This window comes from Phalacrocorax carbo, chromosome 4, assembly GCF_963921805.1.
Source record: "Phalacrocorax carbo chromosome 4, bPhaCar2.1, whole genome shotgun sequence".
Classification (NCBI taxonomy): domain Eukaryota; kingdom Metazoa; phylum Chordata; class Aves; order Suliformes; family Phalacrocoracidae; genus Phalacrocorax; species Phalacrocorax carbo.
The window spans coordinates 65,657,970-65,676,506 of NC_087516.1; the positions used below are offsets into that span (position 1 = coordinate 65,657,970).

Here is an 18,537-nt window from a genome sequence, read left to right on the forward strand (position 1 = left end):
AAAACCCAGTAGCAGATGCTGAACCCCTAAATTGATTTTCTGTTTGCATTTGTGCCAATAGGACAAGACTGTTTACTGTTTGGAACAACTGAATGGACAAAGAACATAGGTACAAACAATTTTAAAATTGGAGTAAATAGACATAACATAGTTGTCTAGCCTTCATCCAGGACAACTGTTGTATGTGTACTTGTGAAATGTTGAAGAATACTTTCAGAGCTTCTAAGAATACAAATTCTGATTTTGCCTATTACGTTTAGCAAAATCATCTACCGAGAAAACCACCAACACAGGCAACCAGCATTTGCTTTGAAGATATAACACATCATTATCAAAACTATGCTGAATGCTGTTGCTAAGAATAGGCTAAAATATGCCTCTTCATGCTTCCAGGTTTCAGAGTCCGAAGGTTCTTTGGATATCAGGGAACAGAACAGCATTTGCTTTATCGCTAGAATTTGCACACACGTTCTTTGACAACTGAAAAATGGTGATGTGTTCCCATTTTTTGGTGCCTGCAGGCAAGCCTCACATTCTACATGGTGGTTCTGCCTTCAGGAGAGAATCCCAGACAAGATGATAGGTGGAATATAAGCATCAATTACCGTTAACCTTTCATATGCTTCCTGTCTCTGTCCTGTGTTTTTATATCACCTGCACTCCTATCCTTCAGAATGTCTCCTACTCCCCTGCCAACAACTATTCAGATAATACAATTTTCCAGTTTCTTAAAGTAAGAAAAGGTGATTTGAAATATCTTGCTGAAAACACTTTACAACCTTTGCTAAGTACCTTCAGAGCCTTAATGACTAAAGCTAGAAATCTGCTAAAGAAATAACCTTCAGTAGAGAAGAGTACCTCTATGTTTTACAGTGAAGATTAGTATTGTTTTGATAAGCCACTGAACCCACTCTTCTCTTAAAGCAGGGACAGAGCCAGGCTCATAAGGCCCGCAGTTTAATCTAGGTTATGTTGCAAATACAAACGGTGTCGACTGAATGAAGTGCCTCTAGTCCTTTATTAGTCTCTGGCAACAGGTATCCTGTTTAAGGTGTACTTTTTTTTTCCCCCAAGATGCAGACTGCTAGCCACTTACTTTTAGCACTTGCTGAGCAAGTTTTAATGTCCATTAGCATACAGACACCAGCAAAGATATGGGGACCAATCTAAGAAGAATTCTGTAGCTGGGTGTGAGTTGATGCTCTCTCCCCCTGCCCCGCAACATTTAAATACATAGCTCGTGTGAATGTAACATTCCCCTTGCAACTAGAAGCAGCAAGTATCTGCTTTGATAGACAACTGTTCACTCCTCAGAGTCAAAGGAGAAAGGCAGAATTGTGGGTAAGACAGAGTAATGTCATCAGGGCATCTTTCCATTTGCATCTCTCTTTTTTAGAAACTAGTGATTTTTTAATGCCTACAATTAGACAGATCAACATTTCTGGTTTTAATTTAATGCAGAGAATATGATAATTACTGTTATTCTGTTCTGAATTATATCCCTAAATTTCCATATAAAGTGGTCACGGTAAAACAGCATGAATTTGTTTTCAATTATCGGAGTATAGAATTTGTTGTAGGTTGGTTCATTTTACATAAGCACTGTCAAATTTGCTATGTGTCACCATACGTCGTCTTTTTTTCCCCTCCCTCAGCACAAAAAAAAAAAAGTCATTTTAAAGTGCTGTAGACTTTTTTTTTTTGTGGACATTTATGAAAAGTCTTAATTTAGCAGCCCAGGCAGATCTTTGCACCATAGTAAGATTTTTGGTTTTCCATAGCATATTTTTATCTTTAGCAATGACAAATGCAGCAGATATTTGCTGAAATGTCATGCCATGTAAAAGCAACTTACATATAGAATTATAATTCTTAAACTCTTAACAACTCTCTGCCATTAGATCTGTATTTTAACCAAAAAGAAAAATTTTACAAAACATGCTATGAAAAATAAAGGTACGTTTTATATACATAGTTAAGGAATGAGAACATGAGAAAACCAGAGTAGCTGACTGAGGGGACCATGGTCAAATTAGAGCATTGCTAGAACAGTAATCACTAATAAGATTAATTTGTATTGTTTGTGCGTGTACAGAAAAATCATGTTAGATAGCATTAAAATAGGGTCTAAGTAAAAAAAAAATCATTCTCGATTGGAAGAGGCAAAGTCATGGTTTTAGTGAATGAAAAAGGGATTATTAGTCCCTTGTCATCATGTCATGTATTTGTGAACGTTAATGTAATGTAGTCCGTTCTCTCTGGGGTATCATCTGAGCCAATTTTGTTGGACTGCCCATTGAAAGAGAGTTGTAAAATTTGCCTTCATTACAGAAATGGCATGGAAAGGTGCGTAAAGCTTAAAAGCAACAGAAAGAAGGAGAAAAAATACAAAGGTCATCAAGTCTATTCTCCCTGTTAATGAAGGATTTTCATGGTCAGTAAATTTCTTAGCACTTAACTGCATTCTCGTTCACTCGAAGGAAGCTTTTTCGCTTTCCTAGAAGGCTAATTCTACAACACAATAGACCTCAAACCAATGCAGCTGAAAAGCTGTCAGGAGAAGACAGTCTCTAGTGGAAGAATGCTGAAGAGGAAAAGTATAGGAGAGCAGATATGCCACATAAACAAACAAACAAACAAACAAATAAATACCAGAAAGTGGAGGCATGCCAGGGAAATAAGAAGGAACATGCTTATTTTTTACCTTCCCTTAGTGGCCTCCGCTGGTGAACCACTCACTGAATTGCTGGTGGAATGTAAAGCTTCCTTGAAAATAAATCCAGCTGGGGACAGAGGTGGAATCACCACCTGTGTTCCCAGGGGACAAATGCTGCTTACAGCTCAAGAGGCCTCTGTGGTGCAGGAAAGTGTGTAATTCACACCTTCTTGAGCCAGCTTTACTGAATGCAATAATCATCTGGTCTTTATTTGAATCTCCCTCTTCCGGGACTGATTTCCACTGTCTTCTGTTATTCCAATTCTCCTAAAGTGGTGCAGTACATAAAGTTTCCCAGGCCAGATGCGGACCTCACATGGGCTCATGGCCACCTCCTTGCAAGCACACTCACAGTCGTATGTCACTCTGCCCAAAACCTCTCAATTATTGGCTGGCTCTTGGCAGTCTCAAAGCTTTTAGCTCCTTCTAACCAATAATTGGGAGGGTTGTCAAACCAGGATTCATGGCTTACTAGAAGAGTGTGAAGGAGGCAAGCTGTGGGTTTATGTTGGGTTGGCATCTGCATTTATAAGTTTCATATACTTTCTTTAGGAGGACGGAAAGAATGAATTGTATTATCAGGGGATGAGGATTGTCATTTGGATTAAACTAAAGACTTGCCCAGCAGAACAGCAAAATCTGGAGTTGAGGAATTAAAAAAAATAAGTACAGAGGACTAGGACTAGAAGTGAAAGGTCCTGCATTTAGTGACTGGTATCTTCAAAGGACTATGAAGGCAAGGAAAAGAAAAAGTGATTGAGGCCATGTCAAAATTTTGTCTTTGCTGCAACAGAAGTAAGAAGAAAAAAAGAATTAGGTTTCAAGTTCCAGTGCTATCTTTAGATCTCAAACCATTTTTATTTATTTCTGTTCAAGTTATGGCCACCACAGAGTTCTTTTGCTGGAAAACTGTTGCATAGTAAATATGTGTGCATAATTCCTGTGAATAGGCACTCTGACTTTTTGCCAAGTGCGGAGAAGCCCCCTTTGAAATCCATGCAGAACTGGTCTTATGAATCACCTTCTTACTACCCTTCGATAGGTCTGGCTTTTGGACCCACTGAGCACTAAAGGAGTGGGACATCATTACTTCGTTGTGAGTTCAGTTGTCCTGTAAAAAATGAGCATTTAAATGTCACTGCAAACATCAGAGCAGAAAACTTTGTGATGTGCTTTTACTTTACCCATCAATGATTTTCAGCCAAATCCTGCCCTGCACCTCACTGAACAAAACACACCTCTAACTTCAGTAGGATTTGTGCTTAAATTCCAAGTGAGAGTGTGGCCCTCTAAGTATTTTTCCCTGTATAAATTTATATAACATAAACAAAAATTTATAAATATATAAATACAAATTTTAAAAAACAGATTCTATAGTTATAAAATTTATAGGTATAAATGTAAAGCATTTCTGTATCTAAGGTTATTTTAAAATGAAGTATTAAAATAGTGCATTTGTTAAAATCAGTAAAAAATGTTGAAAATGTTTAAGAAAATCCTTAGATAACTGCAAAGCCCTTTATAAATGAGAAAAAACACTGAAGCTTTGCGCCACAACAGCAAAAAGGAAATGCTTTGGAGATAGGGTCTAGTATGCATACTATACTGAGCCATGACATCAGTGTAATTATTTTTCCCTAAGGTAAATGTCTTATGTTACAAATTCTTCCCTTGCCAGAGGCCTCAGGCCCCACAGATGTTCAGATAGCAAAGCACTTGAATTCTCAACACCCAAGAGGTCTATAGGAGCTCTATTCCTATACCATACCTACAGCCCAATCAATTTCTGTTTTTCTCATTCTGTATTTGTCGTCCCCTTTCACCTGTCGGAGGCACTTCCCCCCTCTGTATCTCAAAATAGTCGATGCAGCTTTGAAAGGCAAGGTGTGCCCTTGCAGCAGACCTTTTGCTGGTTTCTGCTTCTGCTGTAGTCAAGTTTCTATCCTGTGCTGGGACCAAATTTCCAAAACATGTCGATTAAGCAAACACTTCCTGCTGAGAAAAATACCTGACATTAATCTTCAGCCCTACAGTAAGATCCGGTAATGGAAGGTTCAAATAAGCCGAGATTCTTTTGGGATCTCCTAATTAGAAATCCCTTTCTGAAGAGTTCATATGGTACTGCCTGATAAGAGATTTTTAGATGTTCCATGACCCCTTCCCCTAGGTTTTTTACAAATAAAATTCCTTAAGATCAAACACATGGTAATGCATATTAGTTATGGTATTTATTAGATAGGAAAGAAACTAAATTAAGGGTGATCATACTACCTCAACGAGTTACCCAGCATTCACTCTATAATATTAGATGAAAACAAATGATGTAAAGACATTACATTAGATTTAATATTTTGAGTCACAAATGATTGTTGAATATATGTATTTTAAGCACAACCCCTTTTAAAAAAAGTTGCTGCCCATTTCCAACGTAAGAGTGGAATTGTCCAGATACAAAAGCTGTTAAGCATAAATCCCACTATTTTAAGCAAGTGAATTGTGAAATAATTTTTTAAGGAAAACTCACAATCTGCTACCTATATTGTTTACTATTAAGCCACACAGAGCAATGGAAATAAATGGCCATGTCTGGCTTTTCGTGCTAAAATTAATTACTATGAAGGTCACATAATTAAGAGTCATGCTTACAATATGATCTATTTTAAATGAAATAGTTAACAATACCAGTTAAGGCATTCCCATGTATTTCTCTATATTTACTAAGGGAAATAATCCATATATTGACATAATGAAATGGCAGCATGTCTTAAAAATAACTGCAGCATATGTTTCTGTATTATAGAAAAGGTATAATGCCTTAATAATATAATAATATATCTGTATATAATATCAGAAATACAGCGGAGTACATTTGGAAACACAGATTGAAAGTAGAGCCCACTTCTAAGGAGTGCTTACATGAAAATAGCGCCTTTCTATAAAAATTCAGTATTCACGTGCAACAATTACTGTTCTTAGTGGAAGTCAAAATACAAAGTAGATCATGTTGTGCAGTTGTTTCAGATTTTTACAAGTATAAATATATTATGACAGAAGTTACAATGCAAAAAGAAATACTGAAAATATACTGCAGTTGAGAACACTTACTGGTGTAATATACTTTTAGAACTGACATGATGTACCTAACCAACCATTTAAAAATCAAAAGTAAAGAAACACTTTAAGTTTAACGCATACAATTAATCTTTACTTGGCGTCAAACTGACTTAATATAATTCTGATTAAATTATTTTCATGCTTGTGGTCCTAAACTAGACCAAACTGGTCTTTAAAGGAATGTTTTTCCTTTTGCAGAACATCTTAGCTGAAGCTTACAATCTGGCCCAAGGAAAAGCAGTTTTGAAACAAGCGTAGCATTGGTGCAAAACGTGCAATTACTGTGAGTAGAAGATAGGAGTGTTCCAGCTAAAGAGCTGCATAGGAAGTGTGAACTTCCAGGTTTAGTTACGACAGAGATTTCACACTGGCCCTAGTCCACAGTATGTTTACATAATTAACACTTGTTTTAACCAACCATCATTCTTTGTCTTCAACAGACTTCCCAATGGAAGACAAAGATTTGTCTCATTCTTCTCACCCTTCCTTACACAACTGACAAACGTTAATGGTTATTCCATCAAATTGTGTAGTGCAGAATCTCATACAAGCTACTATGTCATCTACAGTTTGTTGGTGCTGGTTTCATCTTAGGGGAAACTTAAAAAGGAAAGGAGGTCAAGAAGTTATTAAGCTGCCACGAGAAAGATATAGATACCTGACGCATGGTAGCTACAAGACAATAAAGCCTGGGATGCTGGTTTCACAATAGACATCAAAAGTCCATTAATGAAAAATAAAAGTGAGGATTATTCTATAGGGAAAATCAGAAATTTTGAAATTTGGTATATAATTATTCAGTTTGACAGTACACAGTACCAAAATGACTGCTCATAAGGGATTTTGCTGGATATTTCTCATTTTACCCCACAACATAAGAGATATAACACTACAGAAAACTATATACTTTCCAGCAGCATAGAGATAATTTCAAAAGCTATGGAAGTTGTGGCAGTGATTTAATAGGAAACAACAGGTTTGCTGGTTAGTGATGAAGCTGAATGTACACATGAACAATTGCTTTCCAAAACCAGAAAATAAAAGTTTGGAAAAACTCAGCTGGATTTCTAGTTGACCATAAGCCAACTGATGGCTTGATGCTGCATTGATTTCTATATCTTAGAGGCACATTCCCCAAGTTTTTATTAAATGCAAGAGTAAATAGACTTTTTAGAACATTAGTGTGTCTGGCTCACTTTGAAAAACAGAAAGCAGCGTGACTTTTCAGGAAGCAAGAGATACACTCTACAAAGTAAGTAATACATTGCAGTCTAATAGAATCATGCAAGACAGCAATTAGTAGAAATACTGGCCTGATCCTATGAATACAACTCGCCATACTTACTACCTTGCAGGTCCCGTGTTTCATTCATTCATCAAATTCTTGCTTCACATGTACTTCTTTAAAACCTCTTAATTTTCACCTGTTTATGCTTTCAACAACTTCACTTGCACACTGAGACTGCTCCCATGACATCAAGTGCTAAACAAAATCTTCAGCTTAGTAACAGAAAGATCTTTTCTTACTAATACTTTCAATAACTCACCTTGAACGGCAGGCCTAGCATGACTCATTGACATTCCTGGGCCCTTAAATGAGTTGAACTCATCTCTCAGGAGAAGAAATAGGACTGTCTTTGTCTGGGCACAACAGATAGAATCATTCATCAGGAATCTTTGGAATATGCCTTACCGTTCCCAAAGCAACTGGTTTGCCTCCCTTCGCTTCAGACTTTATCAGAGGAACTTGGTCGAAACTCTTAGACACTCATACAATAATATCTACAATCAGTTCAGTCAGCTGCAGAGTTATTTTTGGGGAAAGGAGAAAGAGCTAGATTACCAGTCCTTTCACCCATGATGACTGCAACTGATTTGGCAGCTCTAAGTAGACTTTCAAAACTAACCTCTCTAATAACCCCCTGAAACTAAACTTTTCTAGCAAACAAACTAGCAAATTCTGGGTGCCTCTGAATTAGTAGGATCCAGATTTCACTGTATAAATCTCTTTGTATGGAAATCTCTTGACCCATTTACATCTCCATTTCTGACTCAGGTTTCACTTTGGTGGTTGTGATTAAAAAGGAAGTATGGCAATCATGTTGAATTAAAATAAATTAAAGCTGTGCACTTTCCCAATTAGGCCTTTTGTGGGATGTCTTTCAACAGGAAGACAGGCCCATCCATCACTCTGAATTGCAAATACATTTTAAAAGCTTCATTCTCTCTTATAATTTCAAATTTCATCATTAGTTATCATGGGTGTGGTTAGAGTTACAAAACGTCTCCTTATGGCTGCAGAGCTGGAGCATTTGAATCTACAAGAGTCACTAGTTTTGAAAGGCTGAGTTAAACTGCAAAGCAACTATCAGCTTGTGTGAATAACCACCTCTATGAACCGAACTTGAATTGTTAATTATGTACTCTGTTTATTTCCATGCCTTAGTTTCTCTCCCCTGTATAACCTCAAGAGCAACAAATGAATCTAGGTTTTATTCATTTATACAAATACAATTTTAAGCACAGTAATAGTACATCCATTTTTAGAAGCCAAAGACAAAATTGCTTTCTATTTAAGTACACAGGGTATTTGCATTGTCACAGTACATTACATGGATTTGATGCTTAACATATAACTGTACTACTCTTCGTGGCAAACATAATAACAAAAGAAAGTTGTTTGGAAATTTTTCTATTTTTATTTTAAAAAATAACAAAAACCTTTCCACTGAAGGACCACATGTAAAACTCTGGTTTCTCTGCACAGAGACAAGGCCGCTTATTACCTACAGTATACTAGCTATGATGAACAGACCACCATAGTTGTGACAACTGATGTTGCTGCCTCCAGGGTAAAACAAAGGTTTACATATTACACAAGCAATTTAACTGTTTTCTAAACATATTGCCAAGACAGTGGGAGTTGGCAGCCAGCACTGTGTTTTAGGTTTTGGATACTTGGATTAGAAGTGACTGCTGATTATAGACCTTTTTATTTGTCTTCCACGAATTACAAGCAACCTAGTAACCCAGCAAAGAATCCTTCACAGCACTTAAACTTGTCTTCATGGCTTCCCAAAGATTACATACACAAATCACTCCAAAAAAGTGGCGTAAGAGTCTTGTGCATAGATAACTACATTAGACAATTGTCTTGTTCTAACTCTTAAAGAGTTCCCCAAAGTGAAATGTTTTATAATCCTTTTTGTGCAGTAGTCAGGAAAGAAATAAAAGAGTTTGGGCAAAGATTATCCACAAGAAAGAAACTCTTTTTTTTTGGGGGGTTCCAGCTGAAACACAATAAAGAACATAATTAACTTCACAATTCTTTGTGTTTTTCATTTGACTGCAGGGAGGAGATGAAAGAGGACTGTTAAGCCTTGCATTCCATCCCAATTACAAGAAAAATGGAAAGCTGTACGTGTCTTATACCACCAACCAAGAACGGTGGGCTATTGGACCTCATGACCACATCCTTAGGGTCGTAGAATACACAGTATCCAGGTATCAGTACAAGTCTAAAATTCACAGCTTCTGTATTTCTCAGCAACCATTTCATTTTAGTATTTCCCATTTCTAAAATGAACTATTAGATTTATAATGTGTATACTTGGGCACTTGCAGAAAAATTATTGCTGATTTTATTTCAAACAGTAGTTTTGGAATGCCAGTAAGTACACTGGTTTATTCTTTTTAAGACTTTTTTTAGTTATTCTGTCATTTTTTAATTATAGTTATTCCCTGCTTACTGTGCATAGGCAGCAAAGGATTTTAGTGAATGCTGGAAAATTGAAATTTCTCAGAAATAATGATTTTATATACAACATCCACATCTTAAAGTATAATTTGAATGACTCAAGTTCATTTTTAGAAAGAAAAATAATGATAGTGAACTGTGAAAACTGTTTTCATATCTTTATCTTGCAGGAAAAATCCTCACCAAGTTGATATGAGAACAGCAAGAGTGTTTTTAGAAGTTGCAGAACTACATCGAAAACACCTAGGAGGACAGCTTCTGTTTGGCCCGGATGGTTTCCTATACATTTTTCTTGGAGATGGCATGATCACTCTAGATGATATGGAGGAGATGGATGGTTTAAGGTACAAAAACTACCGACAGATAGACTTCTGTTATTGTCTTCTGGGTTTGCACAGTATTTGGTGTCAGAATGAAAAGATACTAGCAGTTGTCAGGACAAATCTTACTAACCCTTCCTTTACAACATAATGCCACTATTTTCAGTGCCTGGGTTTACCAAACTGCTGATTTTCAGAACAGTCTTACTGCTTAAATACATCTTCTTGTAGTTGTGTGCTGTCAAACCATTTAAATATTGGAGCCCTCACTAATAGATGCAATTGTATTTAAGCACAGGCTAGACTTTTTTTCAAACTACTACTCTATGAAGAGGACAGCTTTATTGAGCAAACATTCTAAAAAAGTGTCTACAGACACATACCAGAGCCAATAACAAAACTGTATCACTTAGGAAAATGTCTAGAGAACATATGAAGGAATCCTACTTTGGTTCTACCTATACAATTTTCTCAACCTGCTTTTTCCCTCGTTTCATTATGCTCTGTTAGAGTTACAACATTTGCCTTAATTCAGAGAAAGTGTGGACTGAGCCTCTGCAGACCTAAAAGGAGTTGCCATGCTCAAAGGCCTCTTTGGCTCAGCAGAATAGCAGGTGGTCCTGCCCTTCGCAGTGAGGATATACTTAAAAGCAAGACCAGAGAGCAATTCTAATACTTGATTTTAAATTAATGTAAAACAAGGGGAGACTGAAACAGATTCATGATCAAGAAAGCCAGAAAGGAATCAATTTAAATATCACATCTATTAATGTCTGTAGAAAGCGTTTTGATGCTTTTCCAATCCTACGTTCTTGTCCTTCTCCCTTCCTCCATCCCAATCATGAATGTAAGATGAAACATTTTACTCTGTCCTGTTTCATGTAACAAGGAAGTTCTGATTCTTTACCAAAAATAACAACAACTTCATGCAACCAATACAATTACTTCTTTTTTTTTTTTTTGATCAGTGTATAACTAATCTTTGGATTGCACTGTGACTAGAAATCACTGAATTCAAGAGTGGGATTCAAAGTGTTAGCAAAAAGCATTATGCAACTACACAGTGATTATATCCATAGTTACTCTAGAGGAGATATGGTATAAAAGAGTTAATAGCCTTATGTTTGAAGCCATAAGACAATGTTGATGTATGGAAAGTTGCTCTTGCTATCAAGTTGCTTCCCAACAGCGTGGTCAGAGGTGTTCTAGTACGCACATAATAAGGCAACATATTGGCCAAACTGACTCTTTGATAGGTTCTGCTACTATTCTTTGGACTTGCATGTACCATAAAGCCAACTTAGATGTGATTATTCAGTAAAGTGGGTGATCTATTTTGCTGGTTCACTGTAGTGTTATATGGATTAAATCTACCTGTAAAATACTTCTAAAAACCAATTATTTTATGCTCCAACTTCCTCAGTGATTTTACAGGTTCTGTATTGCGCCTCGATGTAAATACTGACCTGTGCCATGTCCCTTATTCCATACCACGGAGCAACCCACATTTTAATAGCACAAACCAACCTCCTGAGATTTTTGCACATGGACTCCACAATCCAGGACGGTAAGTTACAATTAAACTGAATTACTCTGGAGGAGATACTGGTTTTCAACCAGAGATCTTTTATGTAGTCGGGTAACAAAAATTTTAATAAGAAAGGCACTTGTGAACTTTTTTAAACTTCCACTCCTCCACCTCCACACATATGTCACAGAAACAAATGTACATTGGCAGAGAGGAAGGAGAAAGGAATGAGCAACTGTTACAAGTCAAGACCCTAAATGACAGAAACAAAGTACATGATTTTTGGTTTTAATGAATAATAAAATCATCACCATTATGAAAGAAGAGAACTTAAAGCAGAGAGCTGGTAAAGTACAGCTGAGATGGGAATCTGAGAAATTAGAGGAGTAGAATCTTGACTGAGAAGAGGCACGTGGAAAACAAATGAGAACATCTGGTGATATCTAAACAATAACAAGGAGAACAATGCTTTAACTAAACAACGCATAATTCAACAAATTAGGTGGGTGGTAGTACTGAAGTGACATTTAAAGTCATGGTTTGAAAAAATTCAGAAAGTCAAGTTGTTCAGATAAGGAGTTGATTCTTGGACTTAACAGTCCAAAATTCCTACACCATATAAGTCAACTCATTTAGCGTGGTTAAAGCACTGTTCGTTTCAGGTGCTATTGAGCAGTGTACGTTTTAGCAGTAGGAAAAAAATAGTTTTACTTTACATTATACGAAAAATGGTGCAGGGATGGGAAAGTTATATTACCTCTTGTATACAAATCTGACGCACTTCTCAGATATTTTGGGTCAGCATGAAGTAGGTCCCTCAAATGAACAGGCACCACAAAGAAACAATAATCCTTCAAAATGGGGTGGTTCACACTATTGATAGAGAATTATACGTTATAAGCTCATCTATCTCATGGACCTTCTTATCTTTTTTTGTTTTACAGATGTGCTGTGGACCGCCACCCAACAGATGTAAACATCAATTTAACTATACTTTGCTCAGATTCAAATGGAAAGAACAGATCTTCAGCACGAATCTTACAAATAGTAAAGGGTAAAGACTATGGTAAGTTCCAGCCAGGGTAAAGCTACTGGGAGCAGTCTGTTTCCATGCCCATGGAAAAATAAATAGAAAGCTGGAAAAAAAATAGATAAAGCACTGTATAGCCATGATAGGTAACTTACTGCATAGACAGTATAGGCAGCCTACAAAAGACAGAACTTATGAAAAGTATGGTACGAGAAGATAGAAGATGCAAGGCAAAACAAAATTTAAATGACTCAACTTTGTTCTTGTTGGTGTAGAATCTAATGTAAATAAGATTTAAGAAATATGCGAGTTGCTAGTCTGTCAGAGATCTCACTGTTCTGCATATGATGGCTCATAAAGATTTTGAAATATGAAATGTATTCTTAGACATTCACGAATAACCTTTTAAGACACAGAATGGAAACCTCATGTAATGTGCTTCCTATAATGGAAAAAGTGAGATAGACAACAACAGACCACAACTAAACAGGGAAATGACTAAGCTCTGTTTAGATGTTACTAAAAATGAAAAACTTAGAAAAATGCACTATGCTACTACTTCATAATAAACAACTAGTTTAGATTAGATTACAAAAAGATAAACGTACTCAACTAGGGCCTTGAAATTTTGAAGTGTTTTATGTGCTCTCTGAATCAGCATGAATGTCAGTCACAATTTCTGTTTAATGTTTAACTCATACTATACTATAATATATAACGACACTCACTAAGATCGCTCACTAGTTCAGGCAATCCAGGTGACGGTTACTCTGAGCTATCATCTACCTTGGTTGACCATTTAGCAGCTTGTAAATTCATGGTGGTAAAAGGTGATAAATGCCAAAGGTGTGTAAAGGCATCAAGAACTGGTCTATCTCCTGGAACGTAGCACTTTCTGGCTTTATTCACATCCCTAGTTCTCCCACCTGTACTTCGCTTAAAACCAAAGCAGCTGTGCTGCCTAGTACAATAGTACACAATGGTGTAATGCAATTGTTCTGCTTCAGTTATTGCATGTATTTTCTGTGTTCATTTTATAAAAGCCAAACCAAAGAATAATATTTGGTAAACCACTGCTCCAATGGAATTTTGACTGCATCTTTATTGCAGAGTAAACTAAGCAATATTGTGTCTATCCAGAACAGCTTGCCAGTATTAATACTAGGCTGTGGGTCAATTGCTTCAATGAAAAGAGCTCATCTTCCTTTTCTCCCACATAAAATTTCAGCTCTTACTCTTGTAGAATAATCTGGGAAATTCACTTATCAAAGACTTGCAGATAGCCCTCCAACTAAGAAAAAGTTCCTATAAAAGAAAAAGGCCTATTGGCTGTGGCTTTAATTTAAAATAATGCCGTTAGCAGGTCACGATGGGCCTACTTTTACCCTGAGCATCACCTGATTGCATGAATAGTAACATCTACACTGAAACTTCCTTGAAAACATTATTTGATATGGCTAACCTCTGCAGTTTTGTAAAAAAAGGAAAGAAGTATGTGTAGGAACTGCAACTATAACAGCAGCATAAAATAAATTACCACAAGAAGCTATGGCCAGCAATACTGGTGGTTTATGGGACGTACCACACGTACCATGTTTAAAACTGTGATTTTCAGTTTCTCAAACCGTTGAATGGCTTTGAAAACAAGTTCTGCTGAAAATCACTCGAATTTCTGCTTTTAGATGCTGGAAGGACTTTACAGTGAAGGGAGGTTAATTGTATTCCTGAAGTTCAAGAGGTCCATTCTGCAGACTGTATTGACACTTAAAAGTTAATAGCAGTAATCACATCAACTTCAAGGAAAGTCCGACCTAATCCTTATATAGTTTTATTCTCCCAGCCTGTGCACACGGAAGAAACTAATTATAGCCTCCCCTATCTAAATCCCTAACCGATTGTTTCACAAACAGCCTTTGTTGTAATTTTCTGATTTTTTTCATGTTTCATTTCCAGCAACACATCTTGAATTTTGACGAATGTTTAAATGGAATTAACCTCTTTTCTTGAAGTAATAACATTTTCATTAATGTGAATCAAAATATGAAACTGCATATGATCTAATGCTACGGTAGTTCCTTTTTAGAGAGTGAGCCTTCACTTTTAGAATTCAAACCGTTCAGCAGTGGATCCTTGGTTGGTGGATTTGTCTATCGAGGCTGCCAGTCTGAAAGACTCTATGGAAGTTACGTGTTTGGAGACCGCAATGGGTAAGTTTCTTATAACTCACTGAAACAAAAATGCATAGAAGTATATTTAGTTATTGAGCTTTCTGTGTAAGACACCAACAGTCTTGCATATTGTGTCACTTTGCCCATTTAGTGGTGTGACAACTCAGATTAAGTTCTAGATTTGGAAACAAAATAGCACAGCATTCTACTGAATGACGACATATGTAACGTATCTGATGCTTGGGAAAAGGTACAGACAAAGACACTCGCATCACGGCACTCTTAAGATTTTGGTTCTACAAACACATGCATCATTTACATTATGATGTGAATAAATGTTAATCATGGAACTGTTCCCAAACAGGTGTAACTGGTAAGACATTGACAACTTTCGCGGTGTTGTGGAAGCATCACTGATGGAGCAAAATGAATGTTTTTTTAATGAATACCCGTAGTTTTCCCATGCCAAATAGCTCAGTATTCACAAATGGCTATATAGTATAGCTTGGACCCAATTTTGCAATGTTTGAATGACAGGAAGGGAAATGCTGTGCTTTTAAGAGCATCTGAAAAATAACAGGCGGGAAATCGTAAGATGATGAACTGCACAGATGTATCTATGGGGCTACTTGCAGCAAGTGTTCCTATTTATCTGGACAGTGAAAGCTCTCTATTCAAAATGTAATGTAACAATCTGCTTTATGTGTTTTTGAATATAGAAACTTTTTAACACTGCAACAGAGTCCTGCAACCAAACAGTGGCAAGAGAAGCCCCTCTGTCTTGGCAACACTGGTTCATGTAGAGGTTTCTTTTCAGGACCTGTCTTGGGATTTGGTGAAGACGAATTAGGTAAATAGAAAAATATATATGTTATTAAATCATAATGCCTGCTAAACTATTCAAAATTATCATAAATGTTTAAAAACAAGAAATCAAAAGGCTATCTTTCCTTTTCAAAAGCTGTCTGCACTGCTCTCAGCTCCACCTTAGCAGCCTTGTAAGAAGAACCGAGAAGAGAATGGGTTGTTGGAAGGGGCAAAGTTCCTTACTGGCTCTCACATTCTGTGAACTGTGTCACTCGCTATGACACAATGTGTCATATACTCACTTTTATTCCCAACATTACAGACTTAAGGGGCAAAGATATTGCATGAGCAGACCGATGATCCCCCTCTTCTCCATTCCTCCCCAATTTTTTTTTAACCAGTTCTATACAATATGAAACGAAAAACATTCGTGACAAAGTATCTTTCATATTTTACCATCAATTTGGGGATAGCGGTTATTTAAGTTTTTAAATAGCAATGATTCTGTGGTATATTTCACTGACGAGTGTTTCTGCTGAAGCTTTTTTAATCTCATCTTGCAAATACAGCTAGATCACAAAAGTCATGTATTTGATATCTTAGAAAAGGAGAACTCATTTATAGCATTGGTTTCTTTAACAGGTGAGATTTACATATTGTCAAGCAGTAAAAGTATGACACAGCCTCACAGTGGAAAGCTCTACAAGATCATTGACCCAAAAAGGTGAGCACCACATTTCTCACTAAGATCAGTCTTTCCTTCATCAGGTTAAAAAACAAAAGGTAAATGTAGTTCTTTCCTTGTAGCTGAATTATGCAATACTGACATCCAATTAGAAGAAAAATCCAAAGTGCAGGGGGCTTCCTAAAAACAAATGTACCATCAGCAGCCATCAGAATAGATATACTAAAAGGAATCACTGTCTCATAGAAAGTGAATGCAGAGCCACGGAGGTGTAACCAACACTAACTTCTGGAAATTTTTGCTCTTCGACGTCACGCTAAATGCTGCCCACTTTCCCACCTAGGTTCACATTCTTTGCATGTTTTCATAGAAGTGTAGACATACTTAATGTGGAACCACATGGATCAGTACAGGTAAAAGATGCTCCTCGTAGTTCTGAAGCCGAATGACTTGTAGGTACCACAGAGGTTATGCAGCATCAGTGGAAGGCAGATGCTGGAATTCTCCCCAGTGCTACTGCTTCCTTACCTGCCACTGCGGTGGGACAGTGCCAACAGGAGCTGGATGAAAAGGTTAGTACTGGCTGACAATACCTACTCTGTGTACTGAAAAGCTACTACAGACAATAATTCGACAGTACTAGCTAGCGGACAAGCCATCCCTGGTCAGTTCTAGTCTCACTTCCTCAATTTCAGTTTTGCCATAATCTCTGAAGGGCAAATTCAGCCTTTCCCAAACATCTCTTCTGTTGTATAGGAGATGCAACCAATGAAGGAGAATCAGGAGGACTGAATCCTCAGTGGGTGTGAATTTTCACTGCTTACTAGTTTTCAACATCCTTCCATGCCCCTACATTTCCCTGTCTCTCCCTGTGGAGGTTGGGAGCACCAAGGAAGGAAACCTTCTGTCCTTGGACTGTGTGCCAAAAACACACTAAAATTTTTAACAGTTCTTAAAGCAGTTCCAAAAGGCTTATAAATCCCACTCAAATGATTTATACGACACAGAATTAATATGATTGATTTAACTATTTAGACTAATTTAGCAGCTGTAAAATGAGGATAAATAAAAACTATCAAACCAGAGTTTCTTGAGATGTGATCACTTTCAGGTTCTTTGCAGAACAGCTAGAGCTGTGAAAATATTAGGGAATCTGGAAAGACTGCAAAAAGCCAGTCCCCAACATGACCAAGGGACCCCACCAACCATAAGAGAAGGTGACTAGCAGATACTCACTTTAGCTGGAGAAATATCATTTTCTTCACGACAGATCTTGCTGCTCTATCAGACCAAGCCTGTGGCATGTAAAGGTACCACACCCACCCTGCGAAAAAATCAGCAATTAACACAAAATGAAATGGCCAACAGAAATGAAGTTTGTTGTATTAATTACTTTGACCCCATCATACCCTACACAAGCAACTGCCTGTTTGTTCAGCATCTACTTCAGTGTGTTTCCCCATTAGCATCACAAACAGTTAAGCTTGCTGCTTAAGAGAGGGATTTGTTTTTTTGTCAGAATCGAAATTCTAAAAATTGTTATTGGGACAACAAGTTAATTCAATAACAACTTCATCAGATTGGATGCACGCTGTACTGTAAGTTACAGTAGAGTTTCAGTGTTTTGTAATTACACCACCCCAAACCTATTGCAAATAATTTGAAAGCAGGTGTTACTGCAGGTTAGTGCAGCCTGTCAGTCAAGGTTATTATGTATGCTTTATTTATGCTTTCTGGTATTAAAAACATTTTTTTAGAACAAAACTTGCCTTTCTTACTGGGATTGTTTAGTCTGTTGGTGTATGGGTTTAAGTGAATTTTACACCCTAAATCCACTATTAGTATCTAATTACATGGGGCTGCCTTGTTTGACCTCGTCTTTTTGTTCTTGTTACCTCTTCCAGTAGGGTGGTCTTCAGCTGACATACCTGAAAGGCCAGACCTCCCATTGCTGCACTCACGGTTGGCTGTTTTCATGTATGGAAAAGGGTCAAGACTGTGTTTGGTTACTGGTGAAAGTAACCAGAAAACTATAAAATACTTCTGTAAATTGGCACACAGCTGAAATTAAACAGGCTGTGGCAAAGGGATGTAGTTTTTGGTAACACTTTTTAGAAACATGGGATAACTTTCATTCAGGCAAAGTTTTAAGTTTTGTTGTTTTTCAGTTTCACACCATTGCAGGCTTTTAAGTGAAAGATAATGCGTTACTTCCACAATAGAGCATTGCAGCTCTATTTACCATTTCACGCTAATTTCACGACACACATGTAAGCAATTTAAAAGTTTCATGGCTTTGGCAAATGTTTGTGTTAAGCTTTATCAACAAAGTATTAATATTTATTCACATGCTAATATTTCTTTGCATGCTAATATTTTGTTGCTCATTTTAATGTCTTCCCCATGGTACGT

General features: G+C 37.0%; 2 protein-coding genes across 6 annotated transcripts in view; one reads left to right on the forward strand and one right to left on the reverse strand.

Moving 5' to 3' along the window:
• HHIP (hedgehog interacting protein) overlaps nt 1-18,537 on the forward strand; it is a 79,254-nt gene that overhangs the window by 41,973 nt on the left and 18,744 nt on the right. For all 3 annotated transcript variants that reach the window (XM_064450259.1, XM_064450260.1, XM_064450258.1), the window contains exons 5-11: nt 9,183-9,334; nt 9,758-9,931; nt 11,331-11,474; nt 12,380-12,501; nt 14,549-14,672; nt 15,353-15,483; nt 16,083-16,164. In XM_064450259.1, coding sequence (XP_064306329.1) covers nt 9,183-9,334; nt 9,758-9,931; nt 11,331-11,474; nt 12,380-12,501; nt 14,549-14,672; nt 15,353-15,483; nt 16,083-16,164 — 929 coding nt within the window. The remainder of the gene's footprint in view (nt 1-9,182; nt 9,335-9,757; nt 9,932-11,330; nt 11,475-12,379; nt 12,502-14,548; nt 14,673-15,352; nt 15,484-16,082; nt 16,165-18,537) is intronic.
• The window catches only part of ANAPC10 (anaphase promoting complex subunit 10), a 115,309-nt gene continuing 111,445 nt past the window's right edge, over nt 14,674-18,537 (reverse strand). Inside the window, exons 5-6 of one of the 3 annotated variants that reach the window (XM_064450268.1) lie at nt 17,362-17,449; nt 14,674-14,691 (exon numbers count right to left, since the gene is read on the reverse strand). In XM_064450268.1, the coding sequence (XP_064306338.1) occupies nt 17,387-17,449 (63 nt within the window). In that variant the 3' untranslated portion in view covers nt 14,674-14,691; nt 17,362-17,386. Of the gene's footprint in view, nt 14,692-16,290; nt 16,306-17,361; nt 17,450-18,537 lie in introns of those variants that run through there. The other 2 variants (XM_064450269.1, XR_010372746.1) reach the window with 2 other exon arrangements.